Source organism: Clytia hemisphaerica, unplaced genomic scaffold (assembly GCF_902728285.1).
Source record: "Clytia hemisphaerica strain Z4C2 unplaced genomic scaffold, Clytia hemisphaerica genome assembly, whole genome shotgun sequence".
NCBI lineage: Eukaryota > Metazoa > Cnidaria > Hydrozoa > Leptothecata > Clytiidae > Clytia > Clytia hemisphaerica.
Window position 1 is genome coordinate 41,865 of NW_027103464.1, and position 22,367 is coordinate 64,231.

The 22,367-nt window shown below is 35.1% G+C and overlaps 2 protein-coding genes across 4 annotated transcripts in view; both read left to right on the forward strand.

Annotated features, from left to right (window-relative positions):
• Positions 1–13,298, forward strand: part of LOC136798289 (disks large homolog 5-like) — a 52,896-nt gene extending 39,598 nt beyond the window's left edge. For 2 of the 3 annotated variants that reach the window (XM_067054879.1, XM_067054877.1), the window contains exons 14-24: positions 541–741; positions 1,250–1,338; positions 2,237–2,337; positions 2,928–3,030; positions 5,770–6,004; positions 6,657–6,850; positions 7,705–7,845; positions 9,984–10,117; positions 10,580–10,689; positions 11,939–12,048; positions 13,042–13,298. In XM_067054879.1, the coding sequence (XP_066910980.1) occupies positions 541–741; positions 1,250–1,338; positions 2,237–2,337; positions 2,928–3,030; positions 5,770–6,004; positions 6,657–6,850; positions 7,705–7,845; positions 9,984–10,117; positions 10,580–10,689; positions 11,939–12,048; positions 13,042–13,145 (1,522 nt within the window). In that variant the 3' untranslated portion in view covers positions 13,146–13,298. The remainder of the gene's footprint in view (positions 1–540; positions 742–1,249; positions 1,339–2,236; positions 2,338–2,927; positions 3,031–5,769; positions 6,005–6,656; positions 6,851–7,704; positions 7,846–9,983; positions 10,118–10,579; positions 10,690–11,938; positions 12,049–13,041) is intronic. The other variant, XM_067054878.1, reaches the window with a different exon arrangement.
• Positions 13,299–18,447: 5,149 nt separating this feature from the next.
• Positions 18,448–19,821, forward strand: LOC136798284 (uncharacterized). Its single transcript, XM_067054872.1, has one exon. It carries the CDS (start codon positions 18,448–18,450, stop codon positions 19,819–19,821), a length of 1,374 nt encoding a protein of 457 aa, XP_066910973.1.
• Positions 19,822–22,367: the final 2,546 nt, after the last annotated feature.

Consider the following 22,367-nt stretch of genomic DNA (forward strand, 5'->3'; position numbering starts at 1 on the left):
TCTAAACTAGAGCTAAGAACGGGAGAGAACGATCTTGTTCGTTCCCTTTATTTACTAGTTTAGGCGTGTCTTAGAAAGTTCAGGGACGGTTAAGAATGTTTATTAACGTTCCTTAAACGTACCTGAGCGTTCTAACCAAGTTGAATATTAACCTTTGAAAACAAAGTTTTGTCCGCAAGCGTTCTGGAACGATCAAGAAAGTTCTTAAACATTTTCCAGGAGCGCTACGGAACCTTCAGGAGCGTCTCAAGGACATTTCATTTCATTTGTATTTCAAATCGCTTGTGAATAGATCTTATATATCGGAGTTTTTTATTTTTCTAAAAAAGCAATGCATTGTGGGATTGTTTCGGGAGTCTTGCAATAGAATTTCTTCGAGGATTTCTATTGTAATACTCCCGAAACAATCCCACAATGCATCGCTTTTTTAGAAAAATAAAAAAATCCGATAAGATCTATTACACATATTAGCTGACGTACCAGTACAAATAACTTTACGCACTTTTCTATGTACTTCCTTCAACTTTTCATTTTCTCTAGTACGCAATCGACACCATGCACTCCACGCAGATCAGTTATATCGTCTCCCGCTTTCAATAAACGAGCCGGGCGGAATTCTGTCTCAGGGTTGACCGGAAATCTGTCCGCCCCCGGAACGCCCGTCACAATGCACGTACGCCTGAGTTCAAACACAAGTTCGTCTTCTGACCACTCTAAATTCTATTATTCAGAAAATAAAATGTAAGTTAACGAAGATATAATTCCAAATAGCTCTCATCTCGATCTTTACACTTGTACTTTGAAATTTAACAGAAACTTTCGCGGGCAGAAACTCTCGCGAGGTTGCAAAATCGCGAAATTTCGCGAATTTAACTTTTGGAACGAATTTTAGAATTTTATTTTGCAGGCAAAAAGCGATAAAAATGCACAAAAGCTGAAAACTGAGTATAAAATAACAAAAAAGTGTACTTTTGGTGGGAAAATTTCTCGTGTAATTTCTTACTTGGCAGAAAGTTTCGGAAAAAAGGGCAAAAATCGCGAAAAGTTTCTACCCGCGAAAGTTTCGGGTTAATTCAGAAAAGGATCCGTCTTGAACGTAAAGTAAATGCCACAAACTAGACTCATTCAAGCGCATCAAAGCTAATAGCCTAGACAAAGAAAACTCCTAAAAGAGACACGCTAAGCACACTGGGGCTAAGATAAAATCAATCGATTTAATCAATTAAAATTGCGTTTTATTATTTATTAGAACTCCAATACCGGAAAACGAATCGACCATTGGTGATCAACGTCCTATACATATCGACCGCGTGCCTGCATCCACGGCTCTTGGCTTAGGTAAGCAATGTTAAAAGTTCTTCCATCTCAGGTGGATTTCTTTTCTGTCTAGGTGAAGTATGAAGTTACTTTTCTGTCTCCAAGTTCTGCGTAATTGACCAAAATTTCAAGGAATATGTGCTAATTTTCTGTGTAACAAATTATTTCCTGTCTCAAACGAAAAACCTTTGACTACTGGGTAAGGTGAACTTCAAAAATCATTTCTCAGACTTTTAAAGAATCAGTATTAACCGTGCTAACATATAGGCCATCTCACAGTCGCAAAGCGTAATGGGTAATCAGGACTGCGCTCTAATGACGGCTTACTATTGGTCCAAAGTTTTGAAAAATTTTGAAGATTATTTCCCGTCTAGCCAACAGAAAGCCGTTATGGAAGTGTAATCAGTCCTGATTACCCATGATCCATTTCGACTGTGAAATGGCCTATTTTGGGACAGATCAATAAGGAGCAATGGCCAAGTGGTTTAAGGCGCTAGCGCTAAAATTGAAGAGTTCCCAGTTCGAATCCTTTCTCCTTCCAATGTTCCGTTCAGTCCATTGATAATCAAGTCGGCTGGTAGTGAACCATTGAACTATCTAGAAATCCTCGATTACTGAGATTTCTATTTTCGAACGTTTATAATGAAATTACGCGTTGGAATGAGACGATATGATACTCGAGGCCTCTCTTTTCAAAATTGAATCCCTTAAAATAGATCCCAGGCCCGGCGGAACAACCGTAAAATTGGGGAGTCTGAAGGCTAAAAATGAGCTAAAATTCGCTAGCAATTTGAGAAGAAAAATCTCTTTTGCTCAAAAATAGGGAGGCTGAAGTCTCCCCGATCTTCCCGCTTCCGCCGGGCCTGGATCCTCTGCAATAAGAATCTGAATCACTACCTTTTCATGACTTTCACAACAGGCATTATCGGAGGTAATCATATTGGAATTTTCATCTCGGATATCCAGAAAGGAAGTTTAGCATCACAATCGAACCTACGGTGTGGTGACCAAATTCTAAAGGTAAACTTCTTATCAATGTTCAACCGGGGTCTTGAAAATTGACAATTAGTTTTAAAAATACCGCTTCGTTGAAATCACCAAAAAAATTGACCTAATGTCAACCAAGAAAATTTGGTAGTACAGTGGAGTCTATTTACCTCGAACCTCTATAAGTCGAATGTCTCCATAACTCGAACAAGCTTTCTCGTTCCTTCAGTTAACAATGCCTTAAAGGCTACATACACACAATATATTGTCAGGCAATACATTGATCATATACTGCTGAGTGCCGGCAGTATATTGAAAAGGTGTCCGCAATGTATTGTCAGTTTGATTTGCAATTTTCCAACAATATAGGGGGATTGTTACAGAAAGAAAAATTCCTTTTTTTAATAGAGGATATATTATTTACTTTGTACATTACGGTCCGAAAATGATATTGTCAAATATTGTTTGTCAATATATTGTGTAGCCCTTTACAAACCCTACTCAATAACTCGAAATTTCCTTAGCTCGAACAAATTTTAATTCCCCGTGCGTTTTCGAGCTATGGAGACTCAACTGTTTGATATAATGTAGTCCACGCAAAACTTTTTTCCTCACCTTAACAGTACAATGATAAAGACATGGGTAACATTACCTTAGAAGAAGCCATCTTGGAATTGGGCAAACATACTGAAGTATCAGACTTACAGGTTCAATACAATCCGCCAGGTAAGTGTAACCATGGTAACCATCTCCTGTTTTATAGCTCTACAATCGGCGCCGAAATATATTGACAATTTTGGGTATTTTAACGTTTTTTAGAATTTAAAGCTCGGGCGAGAATTGCAGTTTCAGTACTTCCACTTTGTTTCATTGCATTTTTCGATTCGGGAGGGCTGAGTGGCTCCCGGAGTGGCTTCCAGACTATATTCTCAGCTTTTTGGAACATTTTTGAGCTTTTAGATCCTGAGATCACAATGTCTAATATTAAAACTCAGAGTTAAAACTCTACTTTCCAACCGTACTTTAGAGCACTTAAAAATCACTTGCGGTTTTAAAGTTTTGAGGAAATTTCCATTTTGTGCCAAATATTTCGGCGCCGATTGTAGAAGTTGTATTTTGTCGTTACATAAGGCTTCGATGGACATAATATTAAGAACGAGGGGTAAATCACTAAAAATTAGGTGTACGAGATTTTGATTTCTTTTTGATTTTTGATTTCTTTTTGATTTCTTTTTGATTTTTGATTTTTTTTTGATTTCTTTTTGATTTTTGATTTCTTTTTGATTTCCTTTTGATTTCTGATTTCTTTTTGATTTCTTTTTGATTTTTGATCTTTTTTTTTGATTTTTTTTTGATTTTTGATTTTTTTTTTGATTTTATTTGATTTCTTTTTTTTTTTGATTTTTTGATTTCTTTCTTTTTGATTTCTTTTTGATTTGATTTCTTTTGATTCTTTTTGATTTTGATTTCTTTTTGATTTCTTTTGATTTTGATTTCTTTTTTGATTTCTTTTTGATTTCTGATTTCTTTTTGATTTCTTTTTGATTTTTGATTTTTTTTTTGATTTTTTTTTCGATTTTTTTTTTATTTTTGATTTCTTTTTGATTTCTTTTTGATTTCTTTTTGATTTCTGATTTCATTATGATTTCTGTTTGATTTTTGATTTCTTTTTGATTTCTTTTTGATTTTTGATTTCTTTTTTATTTCTTTTTGATTTTTGATTTCTTTTTGATTTCTTTTTGATTTTTCAAAAAGGTGTACGTGATTTTTTTCAGTGATTTACCCCTCGATTAAGAACAAGTTGAGGGCGTTTTAAAGGGTTTATAGATTTCAAAATACCCGATTTCTTAAGAAATCGCACAAAAATACTCCCAAAATTGTGAAATTAAGACTATTTTCAGAACATTTTTTAGGCTCAAAACTCAAAATGTTAAGAACATTGAAAGGCTTCAAAAATTTAACTGGTATTATAAAAAAAGTCGTGTATTTAATTTGTCTAACTATAATCAAACCAAAGGAAGTCTGTCTGTCTTTTATACACGATGAGCCGAGGGCTGTCGCCCTCTTAAATTCACAGTTGATATTAGTGATTTCCTCACAAGTTTTTAAAGTTGTACCATTAAAAAAACAAACGCCTGACCAGTGAAGCACTAAAACATAATTTGATCGGCTGTATAGTTGTTACTATATGAACACTGTCATCCAAGGAAGATTTAAACACCCAGACCACAAACCATCCTAATCATTTCACTCTCAATATATAAAGAAGAAACATCCCAAGGATCTCCTTGACTATTTAAAATCGTAATCATTCTGCTCTCAAGGGCCATTTTTTGTTAAATAAGAATAACCTTAAGTAAATAACGATTTTCGTGTGACCATGTTTTCTCTGTGTCACCTTTTAAAAACGAAAATAAAAATATTTTCAAAATTTTTTCATAAAGGAAGTTTTTTTGGAGAAGGAAAAATGAATTTGTCCTGTTTGGGCTTTTCGCTAAACAATTTACAAAATCGAATTTAAGAAATATTAGAATTCACAACGTTTTTTTAATAAACAATCAAATAACTTCAAAAAAAAAAAAGAAGGCTGAAAAAAGTTTCCTGTTATTATTTCCCCGGTAATACAACCAGAATCCGGAGAAAATTTCCGTTCATAAGTTTTTCCAAATTTCTAGTCTATAGTTTTTTTACTGTGCCATACCTAATGCTAAATTTAGTAATAACTGCGTTGTAAAAACAAAAAAGGAAACAGTGAGGTCACCTCGCCATAGATCACTTTCTAAACATTGACGAAAGAAAAAAAACCTCGTAGAGATGCATACTTTTTTCTAAAATGGTCTTTCTCCTTTAATGGCATATTCCCCTCGATGGAAGACTTTCTTAAATTGTTTAACCAATTGTCAATTTTAAATACTCTCAAATATTTTAAGACCGGCTCTTGGAGATCTACATTAATCCATTAAATGGCATCTTTATAAGATTGTCCGATATTTACGGTCCTGTACCGGAAGGTCTAAAACAATTCGAAAAAAACAACAAATATTTCTTCGTTGGCCCTTTACGACATTTTTTAAACCCCTCTACATCTTTTTCGAATACAGTTTTTTTTTCTATAAGAACAAACTGTATAAGAACATAAGGCTTCGATAGCAAAAATATTAAGTTCGGAACATTTTAAAGCTTTTTGGACTCTAAAACACCAAATTCCTTTAGGTAAATGGACAAAGAGGAAGTCGCTAAATGATGAAAATAAGACCATTTAAGACCATTTTTAGGCTTAAAACAAAACTCAAAAAGTTAAGAACATCCGAAAGCTACACAAATTCATTCTTCGCGCCATTGAATACGTAGCATCAAAATTGTTTATAAATGTTTACATAATTTTAACAGTGTTTTAAGCTGAGGTTCATTTTATTTTTTTCCTGGTCCTCACTTGTATATTTCCTTATACCATTTATCATTCAGGATATCGCAAAGCCCAAACACAAGCCAACGATTCTTTCTACGTCCGCGCTCAATTCGATCGTTTCCCGCATGGGAAAGGAGAGCTTAGTTTCAGGAAAGGAGACATCCTTCACGTGACCGAAACTTTTTACAAAGGACAGTTGGGTGTCTGGAGAGCTAGTATTGTCAATGATAATGAAACGACAAAACCTTCGAGCGGAAAGTTGACGAAAGGAAAAATTCCAAGCAAAAGGAAGTAAGGAAGAACCTCTTTTCTTTAAACCCTTTTTTCTTTAAAAGGTTTATTTGCTACATAAACATAAAACACTTTTTATTTGATAGTTCTTAAAGGCCGGTCTCCACTTGCGCGCGCTGTGATTTCACTTTTGAATGCTACATGCTATTGATCAAAAGAAAAATGAAACAATTTCATGGGCGCAATCTGACGTAACGGATTGAAAAAATTGAAATGTATTCAACTTTTTTTTTCCAAGCAAAAATGTACCAAAAGGTGAGAACGCAGCACGGGCAAGTGGAGACCGGCCTTAAAAAAATTACTATGACCGTAGTGCAAAGGTAGAAATTCCGGGAAATGGTACTTGATGCTCATTTGCTAAGTACTCAGTAATTAGATAGCTATCGAAAGAGGAGCCTTTTGATCGCCTGCGACCACGGTCGCGCAGACTTTCTTACCTTATTGGCCTTTTTTATGCTGGCCCTAATAAGCACCGGCTCTTATTAAGCCAAAGCTTTTAGCCGGATCCTCATTAATTCCCGATCCCTTACGCCGACCCTTATTACGCAAACGACGAAAAAATACTGCTAATAAGGGCTGGCATAAAAAGGCCGGTATTAAGGTATTTATAAAAATACTACGGTGATTCTTACCATTTTTCACATCTCTGTAGAGCGGAACAAGAACTATTACTACGGCGATCCTCATCTTACGGCGACGACAAATCGAAGAATCGTAAATCGCTATTCCGTCGCTCCAAGAAAGGTTCTTCGCATCACGCTATCAATCATTCTCGCGAGAGTAGTGATTCCAAAGCTGAAATCGAAAGTACGGTTAGCGGTGGCACGTCCTTTGTTTTCATATCAGGTAGGTTATCTAAACTCATTCTTATCCTTTTTGAAACTGCATACTTTACATCGAGTTTTTCTTTAGGTTTTCATTCCTTGAGTTTAAAGCCCGAAGGACTAGAGTAGAATCTCTAACCTTTACAGGCAAAAAAGATAAAGCCACTTATTTCCCATCCAGAACGTGCTTAGAATGCGCCGCAATTATGACGACGGGTTGTATCTAGCAGTACCTTTGTTTTTGATGACTGCATTCTTTAAAATCTACCGATAGATTTTACTTTCAATCCGGTGTTTGTGTAAAAACCACGTGTGGGCGTTCTGGATTGGAATTAAATGGCTTCATTTCCCTTCCGGAGTCTAAAGTCTAGCCCTTCGGGCTTTGAACTCTATGTTTTCATTATCTTTATCTGTTATTTAGCACAGTGAACTTTTTGTTTTGTACTATTATCAAACACTCACCATAGCGACGTTAAGTTTCAATAGAGTAGAGACGGACGGGTTTCTGCACACTATGGTATATTCCACAGGCTTACCCTCGCACTGCGCAAATTAGTTTACTCAAAATTTATCTTCCATTAGGCCCGGCGAATGGCGAATTTTGCCTGTCCAAGGCACGAAAAAATTCCAATTCGCCGGTTTAAAATTTCGGTTCGCTGCCTCAAGTACATATTCACGCCAAACAACACACACACTGTGCTTTCTAAGTATTCACCGGCCTCGAATCTAGAGTTCGTCGGAGTTAATTTTCCATTCATCAGCCTATCAAGAACAAAACAAATCCTTGTAATGAGGGGGAAAAGTGTATGTTTTTTATACATCAAACTTTATTAGAGAGTGTCTAGTTATAGAGATTTTTTTCTTAACCTTTTTCAGACGACTTCAACACATATCAATTCGTCAAACAGTTGGAGTGTAAATTCCCAAGACCAGTTATTATCGTTGGTCCAATGGCCGAACCAATCTGTGATAAACTGGTCATCCATTGGAGTATGAATTTCGCACGCTGCTTTGAAGGTAAGATTTATTTATAATTTTTTCGTTATTTCCTTCCTTTACCTACAACCATGGTCGAAATATATTGAGATTTTAGGGTATTTTAACGTTTTTCAGAATTTAAAGTTCCGGCAAGAATTGCTATCTTAGCACTTCCATATTTTATCATTGAATATTTCGATTTTGGAGGGGGTTTTATGGGTTCTAGGCCATATTCCAAGCGTTGTTCAGCTAGGAAAGCCATCCAGGATCCTGCCATTCTATCAGCTAACAAAAACTGAATGACACTTGTAAACTTAAGTTTTTTACTATTTCCCATCGAAAACAATCAAGAACATTACTACTTCCCAAAGCCGGAGACCAAAGCAAATGATCTTCCTTAATGAGGGCGCCCTTTTGAACTATTGTTAACACATTTAAAATGGTGGACAGAGTTGCGGAATGATATAGGTGTCCGCTGCTTCGAGGGTGGTAACGCCAAAACGCGCAATATGATCATTCAACAGAAGGCAAGTTTTTTTGCAGCGTGAGTTACGTCATGCACTCCACCGTAGCGAAGGCGCGAGCGGCATTTCACAATTATAAGAATATCTTATGTGCTTAATTCTATTTGACTTTGAGAGCTTCATTGGAGATGAAGAAGTAGAAAGATAAAAAATGCGCTGGTCAATTTTGTTTAAATAGGTGCGTTCAAACCCTGGTGCGTTCTATCATTGTTGAAAGTTGGAGAAATTTCTACCGACGCAAAAAGTTTTTACAGCCAATTAAAGGCACATTCTGTTTATACTTACTGTGTTTCCTATATTGTTTAGGCAAAAATGGTAAACGAAGACGCAAACGTAAATTTTTTATGAGTGGGGTTATGATTTTTTTGATTGTGGCTGCGTACAGGAACTCGCCAAATGTTCCTAACTGTTGTTGGTTCAAATTTAAGCTTTTAAATCCTGAGATCCTAAGGTCCTCATGTTAAAACTCACAGTTAAAACTCTACTTTCCAACTCTAGTTTTACGCACTTAAAAACCATTTTTGGTGGTTAAAATTTCACAGGGATCGGCCGATCGAAGATGTTTATAAAAGTTACTGTTTTTGTCGTTTGCATCAGTAAATCTTCAGGCTTTTTAATCTTTGCATAATTTCTTTAAACCCCGACCCTCACGGCTAGCCAGGTGTCTTTTTAATATGTAAATATCAACCCATTAGCGCATAAGGAAACTGGGTTAGAGTTTACAAGGTAGGTTGACGTCAAAATATTCGAAGTCGTTGCATTGTTTTTATCCAAGACACAAAATTTTGGCGTCAATCCTTCTTTAGTAGCGAGTTTATGTATGTGTGTTTTTCAGCGACGGAGACGGTAAGGTTCTAATTTGGCTAGATCCTATCCAGCCGAAGACGACGGTAAATCAGCACTTTTACCGTCCTCGATTTTGCGGGGCGGAATTGCGGGTTTTTCCAAATCGCTCCAGTCACTCTACCGTCTCTACCTAAGTGCAAATACATACACTCGGTAGTGTTTAGGGCTGCAACCTAAAGTTTGTGGAAACTGGGTTTGAGTTTACCAAAAAGAAAGAAGTTAAAATTTTTCAAGTCGTTGCATTGACATTCTCATAAAACTATGAATTTTGACGTCATTTTCCATCTCTCCATAAGACTGCCCAGCTGCTGTCTTTCAATGCAGTTGACGCTCTCTTATTCGACGTTCTACTATTCCACACGCTCCATTATTCGGTAATCTTGAAAATCACTGTCAACATAAAACTCTCAAGAACGGCGCTCCCTTATTCGATATGTATTCCCCTCTAAAATCGAATTAGGGAGCGTCTCTTATTCGACGTTCTAATATTCCACACGCTCCATTTTTCGGTAATAGTGAAAATCACTGTCAACAAAAAAACTCTCACGAACGGCGCTCTACTATTTGGAACGCTCCTTTATTCGATGAAAACTGTATTCTCTGCGAAAATCGAATTAGGGAGCGTCTCTTATCGACGTTCTTCTATTCCACGCGCTCCATTTTTCGGTAATATTGAAAATCACTGTCAACATAAAACTCTCACGAACGGCGCTTTACTATTCGATACGCTCCCTTATTCGATGAAAATGTAGTTCGAATTAGAGAGTGTCAACTGTATTAACTTTTCCTTTACTTTTAACACCACAGTGGTACACTCTACACAAGACGAGATGTCGGAGAACGTAGATAGCGGAACTTATCTGGATTACAAATTACGGAAAGGAGGTGATCGCTATGAGGTTGTCACTGCAAACGCTGTCAAAGAATTCTCTCAAAAACAGGTATGTCTCATTGCTCTGTGATTACGTCATTGAGCGAGTGGTAAAAGAAGCATTTTTACCTGATATCGTTTGAAAAAAATTTTTTTTTCGAGCGCCAAGTCTTTTCTGACATAATTATTAACTAACTGGTTAATAGACCTTTTATAGACATTAATATTCAAACAACTACCATGGTGATTAAGTCCCTTGAGACATGAAATAATTTTTTTATGATTAGAAAGTAGTTTTGATAAAATCCGCTGGGAGTTAATCACCATGACAATAATTTCAAAACGAGGCAAGTGATGTTCGTAACGTAATTTATGAAAAGGTCTATCGGCTATCTACGAACTGAACGGAACATTGGAGGAAGTGGGGATTCGAACTAGGGGTTCGAACCGGGACACCCTTGGCCATTCAGCCATCATTATTTATTCTTTGCTCCGAGCACTGTCATTTTCATTTTCTTTGACTTTTTTTCAGACGAAACATTGTTTGTTGGATATCAACATGGACGCCATCGAAAGAATCATTAACGCTCATCTATACCCTATCATTATTTATTTAAAATTCAAATCTGGTAAAATCATAAAGTAAGTGTGTTTCCATACTGTACGCCCTGTTTCTCCATACTTAACGCCCCGTTTCCCTACTGTACGTCTTGTACGTCCATACTGCACGCCCCGTATTTTCATATTGTACGCCCCGTATGTCCATACCATACGCCCTGTATCTTCATGTTGTACGCCCCGTATTCCATATTGTACGCCCTGTATCTCCATACTTAATCTATTGGCAGATCACGCATTCTGCGCACACCACTAAAGGGTTGTCGTGGATGCGACGATCTGACCCGGCTGTTCACCCAAAACAATACACGGGTTTCGAATTAAATTTTTGCTTAGCTTTAGCTTTGATCCCATGTAAATTTGCACGAAAAATATCAAGTAAACAGAACGAAAATTGGCCGTGTATCAAGCAATTTTAGCTCATTTTTCCATTTTGACAGACTTTATGGGTCATTATGAAAACAAAAAACATTAAAATAAAAAGTCAATCGTTTAATCATATTTCTTTTATTGAATTTAAAATAGAGTAATTGCGTTCCATGTTTTGAGAATCGGAAATTGCTCGGAAATTATTCCAAAATTGAAGCTTACAATCTTTGACAGAAAGCCTTAAAAGAGTGTATTTTACCCCTCCCCCCCAATATCAATGTTGAATAGGAGGCCATCTTGGCCCTGGACAACATTGATACTGGACAACATCGATACTGGGCAACATTGATACTGGGGGGAAGGGTTTCCTAGGGTCAAAAACTGTTAAAAAACAATTTGTGACAAATATTTTGTCTAAGATTGTACTTATTTAGAATCCAATTCTGGTAAAGTTATGAAAAAACAACAGCTGTATTCTTGCGTTTCGTTGGAGTTTTTTTAGCTTACAGGTATTAAATAATTAGATCCGACGGCACTTGTGAATAATTAGATATAATTTTTCGGCGTTCTAAGATCAGGTTATCAAGGGACGCCTCACCTCCTGTATAAACGAAAGCCACTTGATGAAAACACCGGGTGTGTCACAAAAAAGTTTCTCTCCTTGAAACTGATTTTCTCGAAATCTAAAAATTTTAAAAGAACCATGCCCTATTCCATTGGAAAGAAGAAAGATAAACTTAAATTTTGATGGGTCATTTATTGAATTCGGTTCATTAGATCGAAAGTTGTGCTCAATTTAATAAAAAAAGTTACTTTTGGAAAGTGCTCAAAAACGTTTTAAAAATCGACCCCTGGTATCCATTTTTACCATTTCATGTTTTTCTAATACTGTTTTTTTTTACAGAGATATGAGGGACGGACATTTCATCAAAGACAAACTATCGACAAAAGAGGCTAAAGATTTGTACGATACTTACCTCAAACAAGAAAAAGATTCTAAACATTTTTTCAATGGTAAGTCAATAGTTAATGGACTAGTTCTCTGTACAATTTTGATCAAAAGTGTCATATTTCTTAGACTGAAGTCTTTTATAATGCGTGTAATACAGTAGTATATGCGTTATATGATAATACGATTATTGTCACGGGATTTAGTTTGTATAAAATTGTTCCCTCCATTACTTTTTGCTTTATTTCTACTATGTCTGAATTAGTCGTCTAGCTTGCTAGACTTCATCATATTTCTCAAATGAAAGAATGGGGAGGATTCTCTTGGAGGGCTAGACATCTATAACCAGCAGCTTATTACATTACCTGCCGATAGACTGTACCACCTAATAATGTCAATTATCGACTTTAAAAATAATTTTTGTTTACCGCAAAGAAGAATTTGGTACAAACCTAAACGTTTTTTTATATGAAAAAACTTTATAAAAACATATGGTTTCGAGGCCCAAAATATTAAGAACAAGCTCAGAACATTTTAAGTCTTTACGGACTTTAAAACTTCCATTTTTCAGAAAATTGCACAAAATATGAACATTTAAGCTTTTTTCACATGCACGTAAAGCTTTTTTCACATGTACGTAAAATTTTACTTAAAACCTTCAGGAAAGGGGAATTTCTCTAAGCTTACGTAACGTTTTAAGGCCTTAGGTAGAGTTTGCTAACGTTCAAAACATTTTGAACGGAAGGAAAAGTCACTTAAGACTCTCTTACGGGACAAAAACTGTACGTAAGGCGGGGGAAATTCCCAAAAGACAGCCTTACGGACAATTTTTCGTAAGGTCTAAAGTAACATTTTACGTACACGTGAAAAAAGCTTAAAATGTTACTTTAGATAATAAGGAAAATCGTTCGTAAGGCTGTCTTTTGCGAATTTCTCCGACATTTTAACACTACGTAAGCTTAAAAAGCTGTAAAACTCAAAAACCAGCAAAAACTTAAAAACATCCGAAGACTTGAAAATTTGTTGGATTTTTTGATTCGTTTTGTCCACCTTTCTAGTGACAATCAACGCGGTCAGCAATTTACACCAAGTTTGCAAAGATATCAACGATGCTGTTTTGGAACAACAAAAGAAAGCATTATGGGTCAATAATGATGAATAAAAGAAAGTCACCGATCTCTAAAATCAAGGCTGGAAAGATTATCTCCTAATTTGACAAATGGCAAATTGTTCCCAGGATCATGAATTTCTTAAACTTCTGCTCGTCCTCTTGCGAAAAGAGTTTCTGATAGGAAGTATACCTATAGAGGTCTGCGATTCAATAATTAATTTCTAGAATCAATTGTACAATACAATGAACTTAATTTCTTGATAACAAGCAATCTCTCTCTATCATAAGTGTTATTCGAAAAAGAGATTAAGAGATGCAACATTTCCAGTTTTAAATTTAGAGGTCGATGTTTTTTTTATTTTTGATATTTTTTTAGAAATATATTTTTTGGAATTTATTTTTATGACTTTTTTGTACAAACGGTATATTGTAATTTTGGACTAAATTTTTTTTTTTTTTTTTTTTTTATGGTGAGATGCTTATTTTTTTCTAGAAACTTCGAAGACTCTTTTACTTAGGCTTTGAAGATGGATATCTTATCGTTCTACACGATATGAGTCTTTTTAACAAGAATAACATGACGATAAGCTTGATTTACTTGCCGGCTAAAAATACACGTTTTTTTATTAGAACATTTAAAATATAGCTGAGCCTAGATGTCCTTATTTTTTTAGCAATTTTCAGCCTAAAATGTTCTTAAAATGCGTTCTTAATTTTTCAGAGTACTCTAAATCGACAATATCATGCAAAATAAAGAGCACTTAAAATTGGTAAAATTTGGACAATATTTTGCTCTCGAATTTAGAAAATCCATCCCTAAGTTCGGTTAAAACTGCTAGAAAAGAGGAAAAAATTGTAGTTTTTTGTCATTTTTTTCCAAACTGAGGCTGGGCATGTTCTTACGATGTTCTTAAATTTTCGACGAATTTCAGCATCAATATTCTTATAAACTGGGTTCTAATAAAAAATAAAACGTGTAATCCATTTTCGTTTTAGCTCTTTTTTATAAGAACAATTTCATGATAAAAGAGGAAGCTCAAAAACACATTAAAAATAAAAACGTTTAAGAACAACGCTGGACCTCGAATGATTGAACTTTTGCAAATCAAGAGTCAATGTAATAAGATTTGGGTGTATAGATCCCCATCTGCTTCAATTTTACCCTAAAATAAGAACAGGCCGAGCTTTAGCGAAAATCATATTAGGGTAATTACTTTTTGCCAATTTCTTTTCGAAAATCTTTATTTTATTTTATTTTTGATAAACCTCTTTTGGAATTTTTTTAGTCATTTACATCGCAGGCGATTTATGATAATATTAAAACGTAATATGTTAGTATTATGTTAGTGACTTATAAACACAGCCGTTCTTTTATTCTTGGTATTTATAAGTACAAGATATTATAAAAACGTGATATGTTAGTATTGTGTTAGTGACATATAACACAGCCGTTCTTGTTTTCTTGGTATCTATAAATACAAGATGTTATAAAAACGTAATATCTTAATAACACAGCCGCTTTTGTATTCTTGGTATTTATAAATACAAGATAATTATACATCAACGTATCTTTTTTATTTAAAAGCTGTAAGTTGAGGGCTACTCTTAACGTAATACAATCATACTAGCCGGTACCCGGCGTCGCACGCCGGTTTAGCTGTTGCTGAACGCATTTTAAAGTCCTTTGGATGTTGGGAAGCTGGCTTAAAATACGATGAAGTCAAAATTAAAGGAAAAAATTCTCTTCAAAGTTTGACTCTGTCCCTTCCAGGTCACGTATCTTTTAACCATATTTTGAAAAAGATTTTTAAATTGTTGCAAAAATGATCAGAAAGGGTGTTGTTCAAACTATACCATACCGGCGACATGCGACGTCCGAAAAGGCTTTGAGATTAGATTTGTTTCTCGCTTCGCTCGCTTTACATTTGCCGTACTTGTTGATGATTAGGAAAACTTTGATGTCAAGATAAGAGGAGTGAAATTATAGACATGACACGAGATTCGTCGAAAAAAGGCAGCCCGTGGGTACTTAGGCAAGAGAAGGATACGGACATGAGCCGTTCTTAAGGATGCCTTTTTAAAAATGGCAGTCCCTGTAAGGGTTGGAAAAATCAGAAAATCAAACTTCAGTCCCACTAAGAGTCGGTAAAAATAGGGAAAAAAATTCAACTTTTTACCCCCAGAAAGATAGAAATTTAATCAAATTAGTGCAAAATTTCGCTTGTTTCTTCTTCTCTCTAGTCTCGCTAAGGGTCCGAGGGCCGAAAGTCAGGCAGCTAGGCACCTTCGTCATAACTTTTCGAATTCAACAATGAATGACTTAGATTTACAGCAATATAATTATCGACATAGATGTTTATAAGTCCCTTTTTACGAAGAAAGATCTCTTGTTTTTACCGCCTTTCGAATGTATTGTTAATGTTGCTGTTTAGTTGTTCCAACAAACTTGTCTTGTGATTCTTATGTTTTGTATGTTTTAAATTTGTTCTTATTCTAAAACAGATTTTGTTTGAAAGATTTTTTGTTTGAAACGAATTCGAATGTCTCAAATCAAATAAGGTCGTTAATTACTTTCGAAAACATAAAACAAAAGAATAGAGAGAAAAAAAGAAAAAAAACATAAGAGGCGGCCTCGGGCACGTCTGGGCAGAAATTATAATCTATCAATCAAAACAAACTTATCGAACAACTCAAAGTCTTTATAAAACGGCGCGAATCTGATTTAACACATTTGTGTGTAACTGTAATTCGAACAAAAAATATCAGTCCCCTCTGCTGGAAAGTGGTTTAAATTACTCTCTGTAATTAGAATCTTTCTCTGATTCGAAGAAAATCATTTGTCCTTTGAAGATCGAATTAGAGAGAGTGTAAAATATCCTTTCTGAATTTTACTTGCTTATGACTGTCCTCAATGTTAACAATGTTATAATTCTAGCTCTGTTAATTAATACCATTGATTCCTTTCTTTGTCCACCATACAATGCAGTCGGGGAGAGGGTTTACTGTACCAGACGACCAGACTACACCCCCTTCTCACAGACTTGGTAGCGGTTTTTTCAGCCGGTAGGGGTAAAAATAACGGACAAAAACTCGATAGGGGAAAATTTAGCGGGGATGGTAAAATAACACAATATTTTGCAGTGAGTACTTTCTTAGAATTTGATTATTTTCTGCTGGGGACAAGAAATAGAGTATAATTTTTTCACTGGGCGCGTTATTTTTGGCCTATTTGTCAAGTCAAGAGGGTTTGTGAGAAAGGGGTGTATCTCACGTTTTATAGTGTAGTAAAGAATTATGATTTTTTGATGATAAGGATAAAATGCTGATTTTTTATACCATTTCTCCGAATCTCTTGCACCGACCTATAGCCAATTGTAGTACCTTATCGGGAAAAAGTGATGAAATTTTGACCAAGTGACGAATATTATTCCCCGACGAAAATTTTCCCCGCCCTTAATTTAATGCGTTGTTTACCAACTACCAGCAAGTGACGAATATATTTCCGCGACGAAAATTTTCCCCGATAAAGTACCACTGTGGACTGGGTATGAGCGTGAATTTTTCCCTAGCCTAATAAAATTTCATTTTTGATGGCTATCTATAAACTTAAATTTTCAAAATTTGGGCCTAACCATTGTTTGCTTGGATGGATGGAAGTTACTGCCTGAAATGTGCAACAGGCCGACAATTTTTCAAAAAGGCTCTGATAAATTACTAAAAAGTCTACATTTCGAATCGTACTAAAAAGGATAGAAAAAAGATTTCGGACTCACCCCCCTTGGTAATTTTCTATCGGTCCCCCTTAAAATACTCCAAGTCCAACACCCTCTAGTAGACCGCGGGGGGGGTACTAGGGTTGCGAGCTGACGGGAGAGGTGCCGCCCGACTTTCGAACTTTGGACCCTTACCGGGATTAAAAAGGGGAAAACAAAGGAAAATTTTGGGAATTTTACGACCCTTAGCGGGACCAATTTTGACCAAATTTCGATCTTTCAGGGGGTAAAAAGTTGAAATTTTCCTATTTTTCCGACACTTAGAGGGGGACTGAAATTTGATTTTCTGATCTTTCCGACCCTAAGCGGGACTTTGGAATTGGAAGTCCAAAAAAGGTACTCTTAAGGGCGACACATACCGTACCCTTCATTTGCCTAAGTACCGCCCCCCCCCTCCCCCGGGATATTCTATGACCACTCCCTAGATCCATATTTTCCATATACGTAGTTTATTTTGCATTATCTCCCTTATGTTGCATTATCTCCCTTATGTTGTTTGGAAAAATTACCTCCCAAAGATATTTAAATTGGAGTTCCGTCAGACTGTGATACCATACTTCGAAAATTCAAGATGGCGGAACAACTCGGTGGGAAAAGAAGATATGATTTTGGAGGAGAAATTGTGGATGGGCCAGGCAAGATTCTTGAAAAAATTAGTTTGGACTGGTTTGGATTGATTTTATAAATGAAACATTGGGAACATCTTTTTGCTGAACACACAATATCGCAAAAATAGACTCACAAAAAGACAAAATTTCATCACGCAAAAAACTCACTAGTCTTGATATGTTACTGGAAATTATTGCTAGGCTGCTGATTCCTTTTCGGAAAATTGATACTACATTTGAAGTGAATGATATCATAAAGAGGTAGCACATTTTGAGAGATTGTATACCTAGGTTCTAATGGCTGAAAAGCTCAAGATCATCTTTCAAACTACGCACTATTTTCTTTTAAATTTTGAAGGGAAATGTATAATATAATTTTTGAATTGTTGATAAATTTGTCTTTGTAAAAGTTTTATAGAGAGCTAAGTAATTGTTTCAAAAGCTCACAAAAAGATGGGATAAAAGTCTTTCAATTTATTCAGATAAACTACCAGCCTAAAGCCTAATGTAATGTTGTTGGTCATTCAGCCATTGCACAAGAAACATGTGTGTTCTTTTTTGTCACTTGCACTATTTTTTATAAGAACCAGTAAATTTTTTTAAAGGTTTGGCTGTCCTTTTTTGCACTTTGAGCCTGAAATTGTTTTTGAATTGCTCAAAACCCGGCGTATTTAATTTTTGAGCCTCGTATTGTTCTTATAAAATTCTTATAAAAAAGAAAGAGTTGAGTTGGAAAACATTATCAATACACCTTTTCGACCGTAGCCGCCAATCGCCGCGCAGCGTGCGCGCGTGAATTTAAAGAAGACTGGGACGAGTTTAGGGTGATAAAAAATCAAAACAAACCAAAATTGCTTAGTAGTTGGTAGTGTGGCTTGGCTGAAGAGAGTAAAAGTGATTATATAAAGTGGAAATTAATTGTGATTAGTGAAAGATTTAATGAAGTATAATTGATTCCTAATACATTACGAGATGGGGCATGGTAATTGTGCTGTTATTGGTTGTAAAAACAGTACTTATCGACTCAAAAAGTGGAGAACATCAACATGCTATGAGCCAGGTCACAACAGAATGATGAAGATGGATTGTGGTTGTAGCCCTCCATTTCAGCTATTTGCATTTCCATCAGTACAACTGAACTTTGACAAAAGAAAGATATGGATACAAAAAATGAACAGAGTTAAGGCTGACAAATCATCGTGGGTGCCAGTTGAAAGTGACAGAGTTTGCAGTGTACATTTTGTAGATGGATTTCCAACTGTAAAGCACCCTAGTCCAGAGCTTGAACTTGGTTATGATCCAAAGACAGTTAAGTCGAGACGAGCCATTATTAAACATGATCTTCCTCCAAAAAAACCTAGAAACACTAGTAACTCGGACACTGATCAATTATCTCCACTGACCTATCCAGTTGTTGAACAACCGATGCCATCATCATCAACATCTACACCGTCTGACGAGATACCACCACAACAAATACCTTCAGCATCGTTGGATACACCTACCTTAGAAATTTCTAATGAGCCAACACCTCTAATGTCAGCTGAACCCCATCTACCTCAAACATTTGATGAAACTATCGAGAAAAATGAATGTCTAGACTGCAAGGAAAAAGATAAACTTATTAATACTTATGAAATTAAAATAGATAGACTCACAAAAGCAATTAAATTTTTGAGATCCACAAACAAGAAAATCCGTGATTCATCCAAACCATTTTCACTTCAGGACATTAAAACTGATGAGAAGATGAAATTTTACACTGGTATTGAATCAATTCTATTATTTCAAGCCATATTCAATTTACTAGAACCGTACATACCATCAATGACCTACTGGCGAGGCCCCAAGAAAGTGGTATCTACGAAAGTCAAACGGCAAATTTTTTCCAGGGCGTCTTCAAAGAAGTTGAATGCTAAAACTGAATTTTTATTAACATTGATGAAGTTACGCCTTGGACTTCTCACTGAAGATTTAGCAGATCGTTTTCAAATTTCTGTTGGTACATGTTCAGAAACAATAAAAACATGGATTCGGTTTCTTGCTGAAACTTTGGGAACATTAGTGAAATGGGTTCCAAAAGAGGCTGTAATGGAAAACATGCCAAAGCAATTCAAAAAAGCTGGGTGTGGAAATGTACGTGTCATTATTGACTGTAGTGAAATATTCATTGAAAGACCTAAAAATTTGGAAGCTCAAGCCGTCACTTGGTCAGACTACAAGAGTCATAATACTCTGAAATTTTTGATTGGAATTACCCCAACTGGGTTTATATCTTTTTTATCAGAGTGCTATGGTGGACGAGCCAGTGATAAATTTATATGTAAGGACAGTGGTTTTTTTTAATTTTCTGGACTTGTATGATGATGTGATGGCTGATCGTGGTTTTCAGATCCAAGAGGAACTAATGCTAAAGTTTTGCAAATTGATTGTCCCTCCTGGGAAACGCCTGAAAGCCCAAATGACCAAAGCAGAGACAGAAAAGACTCAAAAGGTTGCTAATTTAAGAATTCACGTGGAACGTGCAATCAATAGACTGAAGTTTTTCAGAATTTTTAAAAGTTCTCTACCCATCACTATGATTCATCAGTGTGATGACATGGTTAAAATTTGTGCTGCTTTATGTAATCTGAAGCCTCTTTTATTCAAGGAGGCAACAAAAACAAATACAGAATAGATTTTAATTTAGTTGATCTGTCAACATTTAGTGTATGTAAATTTTATATCAATATCTTGTGTTAATGATCTTCGATTGGACCTTTTTTATTGCAAGATTTAGTCCAGACTTTTTTCTTCTATTTTGTTCACTGATTTTTTACAGCACTTAGAAAAAGCATTCTAAAACTTAACCTTTTGCTTCCAAAGCAGTGATAGTTTAAACTATTGTATTAATACTTTTGGGTACTTTCTACCTTCATGGCTCTTGTGTTTTGATTTTTGAGTTTGAAATTTACAAAGTTTTTTATATTTTTAACTTGATTTTTCTTTTAACCCTATTTGCCCAGGCTCAAAGAAAATTCTATATTAGCCATAATTAATCATTTGTAGCATAGGAAACCATTATTTTTTGTTGTTTTTACATTTTGTCTATTTTTTGTAATTCTTAATAGTTTCATCTTTTTGGTTAAGAATTGTTTTATCAAAAAAATCAGTATGTCTACAGTAGAGTTTGTTTGGCAATGGTTTGTTTCAATTTGAGTTAACTACTCTCGGGTACCTAATAGCCGGGGGGCTTGGAATAAGCAGGGGGTTGGAATTAAAATGTCCTGGGTGGAAAATGTTTGAAAAGGAGGCTAATACAGTAGAATTAAGACAAAAAGGGAACTTTCAAAAATATTTTCCCAAAAATTGATAAGCGGGGGAGGGGGGGTTGGAATAAGAATGTCCTGGGTGGAAAATTTTCGAAAAATTAATTAGCGGGGGGGGGACGGCTATTGCAAGGTGAAGCGTGACGCTGCAGATCAAATCTGTGTTTTGACTGGACTCACCAACCTTTATGATCATAAAGGTACAGTCTGTTTATTGCAACGACTCTTTTTGATTCAAAAGAGCAAAACAAGGGACTTTTCGTTTGGTAACTGGGAATATTTTGAAAATTAATAAATGAGGGGCCGGAAAAAATACAACAATTTTGTTACTTTTTTCTAAAGAACGCGTCATCTCTATTAATTTAAATGACCAATTACTGAAGTATCTTATAAAAACTCCAAATCATCCCTTTATGTTCTTTACGCAGGTGAAAATATAAACTTGGGGAAATGAGGCAATACATTTAAATAACAAATCAACAAACTTTGAACAGAGAAATGCTTCGGCATCGGTAACATGAATAAAAAAGACGCTTTTTCAAAAGATTGAATTTCGGTGACAAGATTTCAAAGAAAAAAATGTTCTGACATGTCAGATGTCTTGGGACCTATGTGCAATTATCAAATTACCAAACCAAAATTAATTTCCTTTGAGTGATTACCGCCTATAATAAGGGACTGGGCGAGAACAACAAAATAATTAAATTGATCTCTCATCAAGAGAAATTAAAAGAATTTTTTCACTGTTATAAAGATCCTAATAAAAAGAGTGATATGAGTAAATAAAAAAGACTAGTATACTTTACTCTTTTAAAATGTCATATAGAACAAAAGACGAATAGTTGATTGTCAATAAATTTCAACACAATTGACAATAGATAAGTTAAAAAAAAATTTAAATGAATGTAATTTTAACTTTGAGCCCACCTTCAAAATCAAATCCCTATTTCAATGGCTTAAAAACAAAGGAAATTTATTTGAAAATACAAAAAAATAAAGAGTGGATAAAGCCCAAGACTAACAAACATAAAAAGACAACTTTCTTGAAAAATCAATGACAAATTTGAATTAAAGAAGCCTGTAAAGAATGGAAAGAATGTGTAAAAATAAAAATATATACTACATTTACATAAAACCTTTTTAAAAATGTTTTTCTTATTTTTCAAACAAAAGACTGAATAAAAAAGTTGAATCTTGAATTGGATCTTGTCCTTGAAAAAGTTGAATCTTGCTTCTTTTTAATTCTCAACAGGGTGTAGAGACTTCCAAAAGTTTCAAAAGATTATAATTTGCCTTTAAGAATATCAAGCTAAGAAAATTGATGGTAAATAATATTCTTTATAAAAATTACTACACTTTTCTGACAACTCAGAAAAAAAATTGGTATCAAATCTAATTTCATTTAATATAAAACCATGGGCAGTATAAACGAAAAAGAAACATTTTTTCAAGTTCCACACACCCATTTGAAATTGACACTGGCTGAAATATTGATGAGATTCTCTCAATCTCAGTCCTTGGTCAGTTTTTATCATGTAACGAAGCTTTGCATTTTCATCAGTCGGGGAAAGGTAGCTTATTGAA

Excerpts from the sequence above, each read along its gene's own strand:
- LOC136798284 (XM_067054872.1), top strand. The coding sequence starts at position 18,448 with ATGGGGCATGGTAATTGTGCTGTTATTGGTTGTAAAAACAGTACTTAT.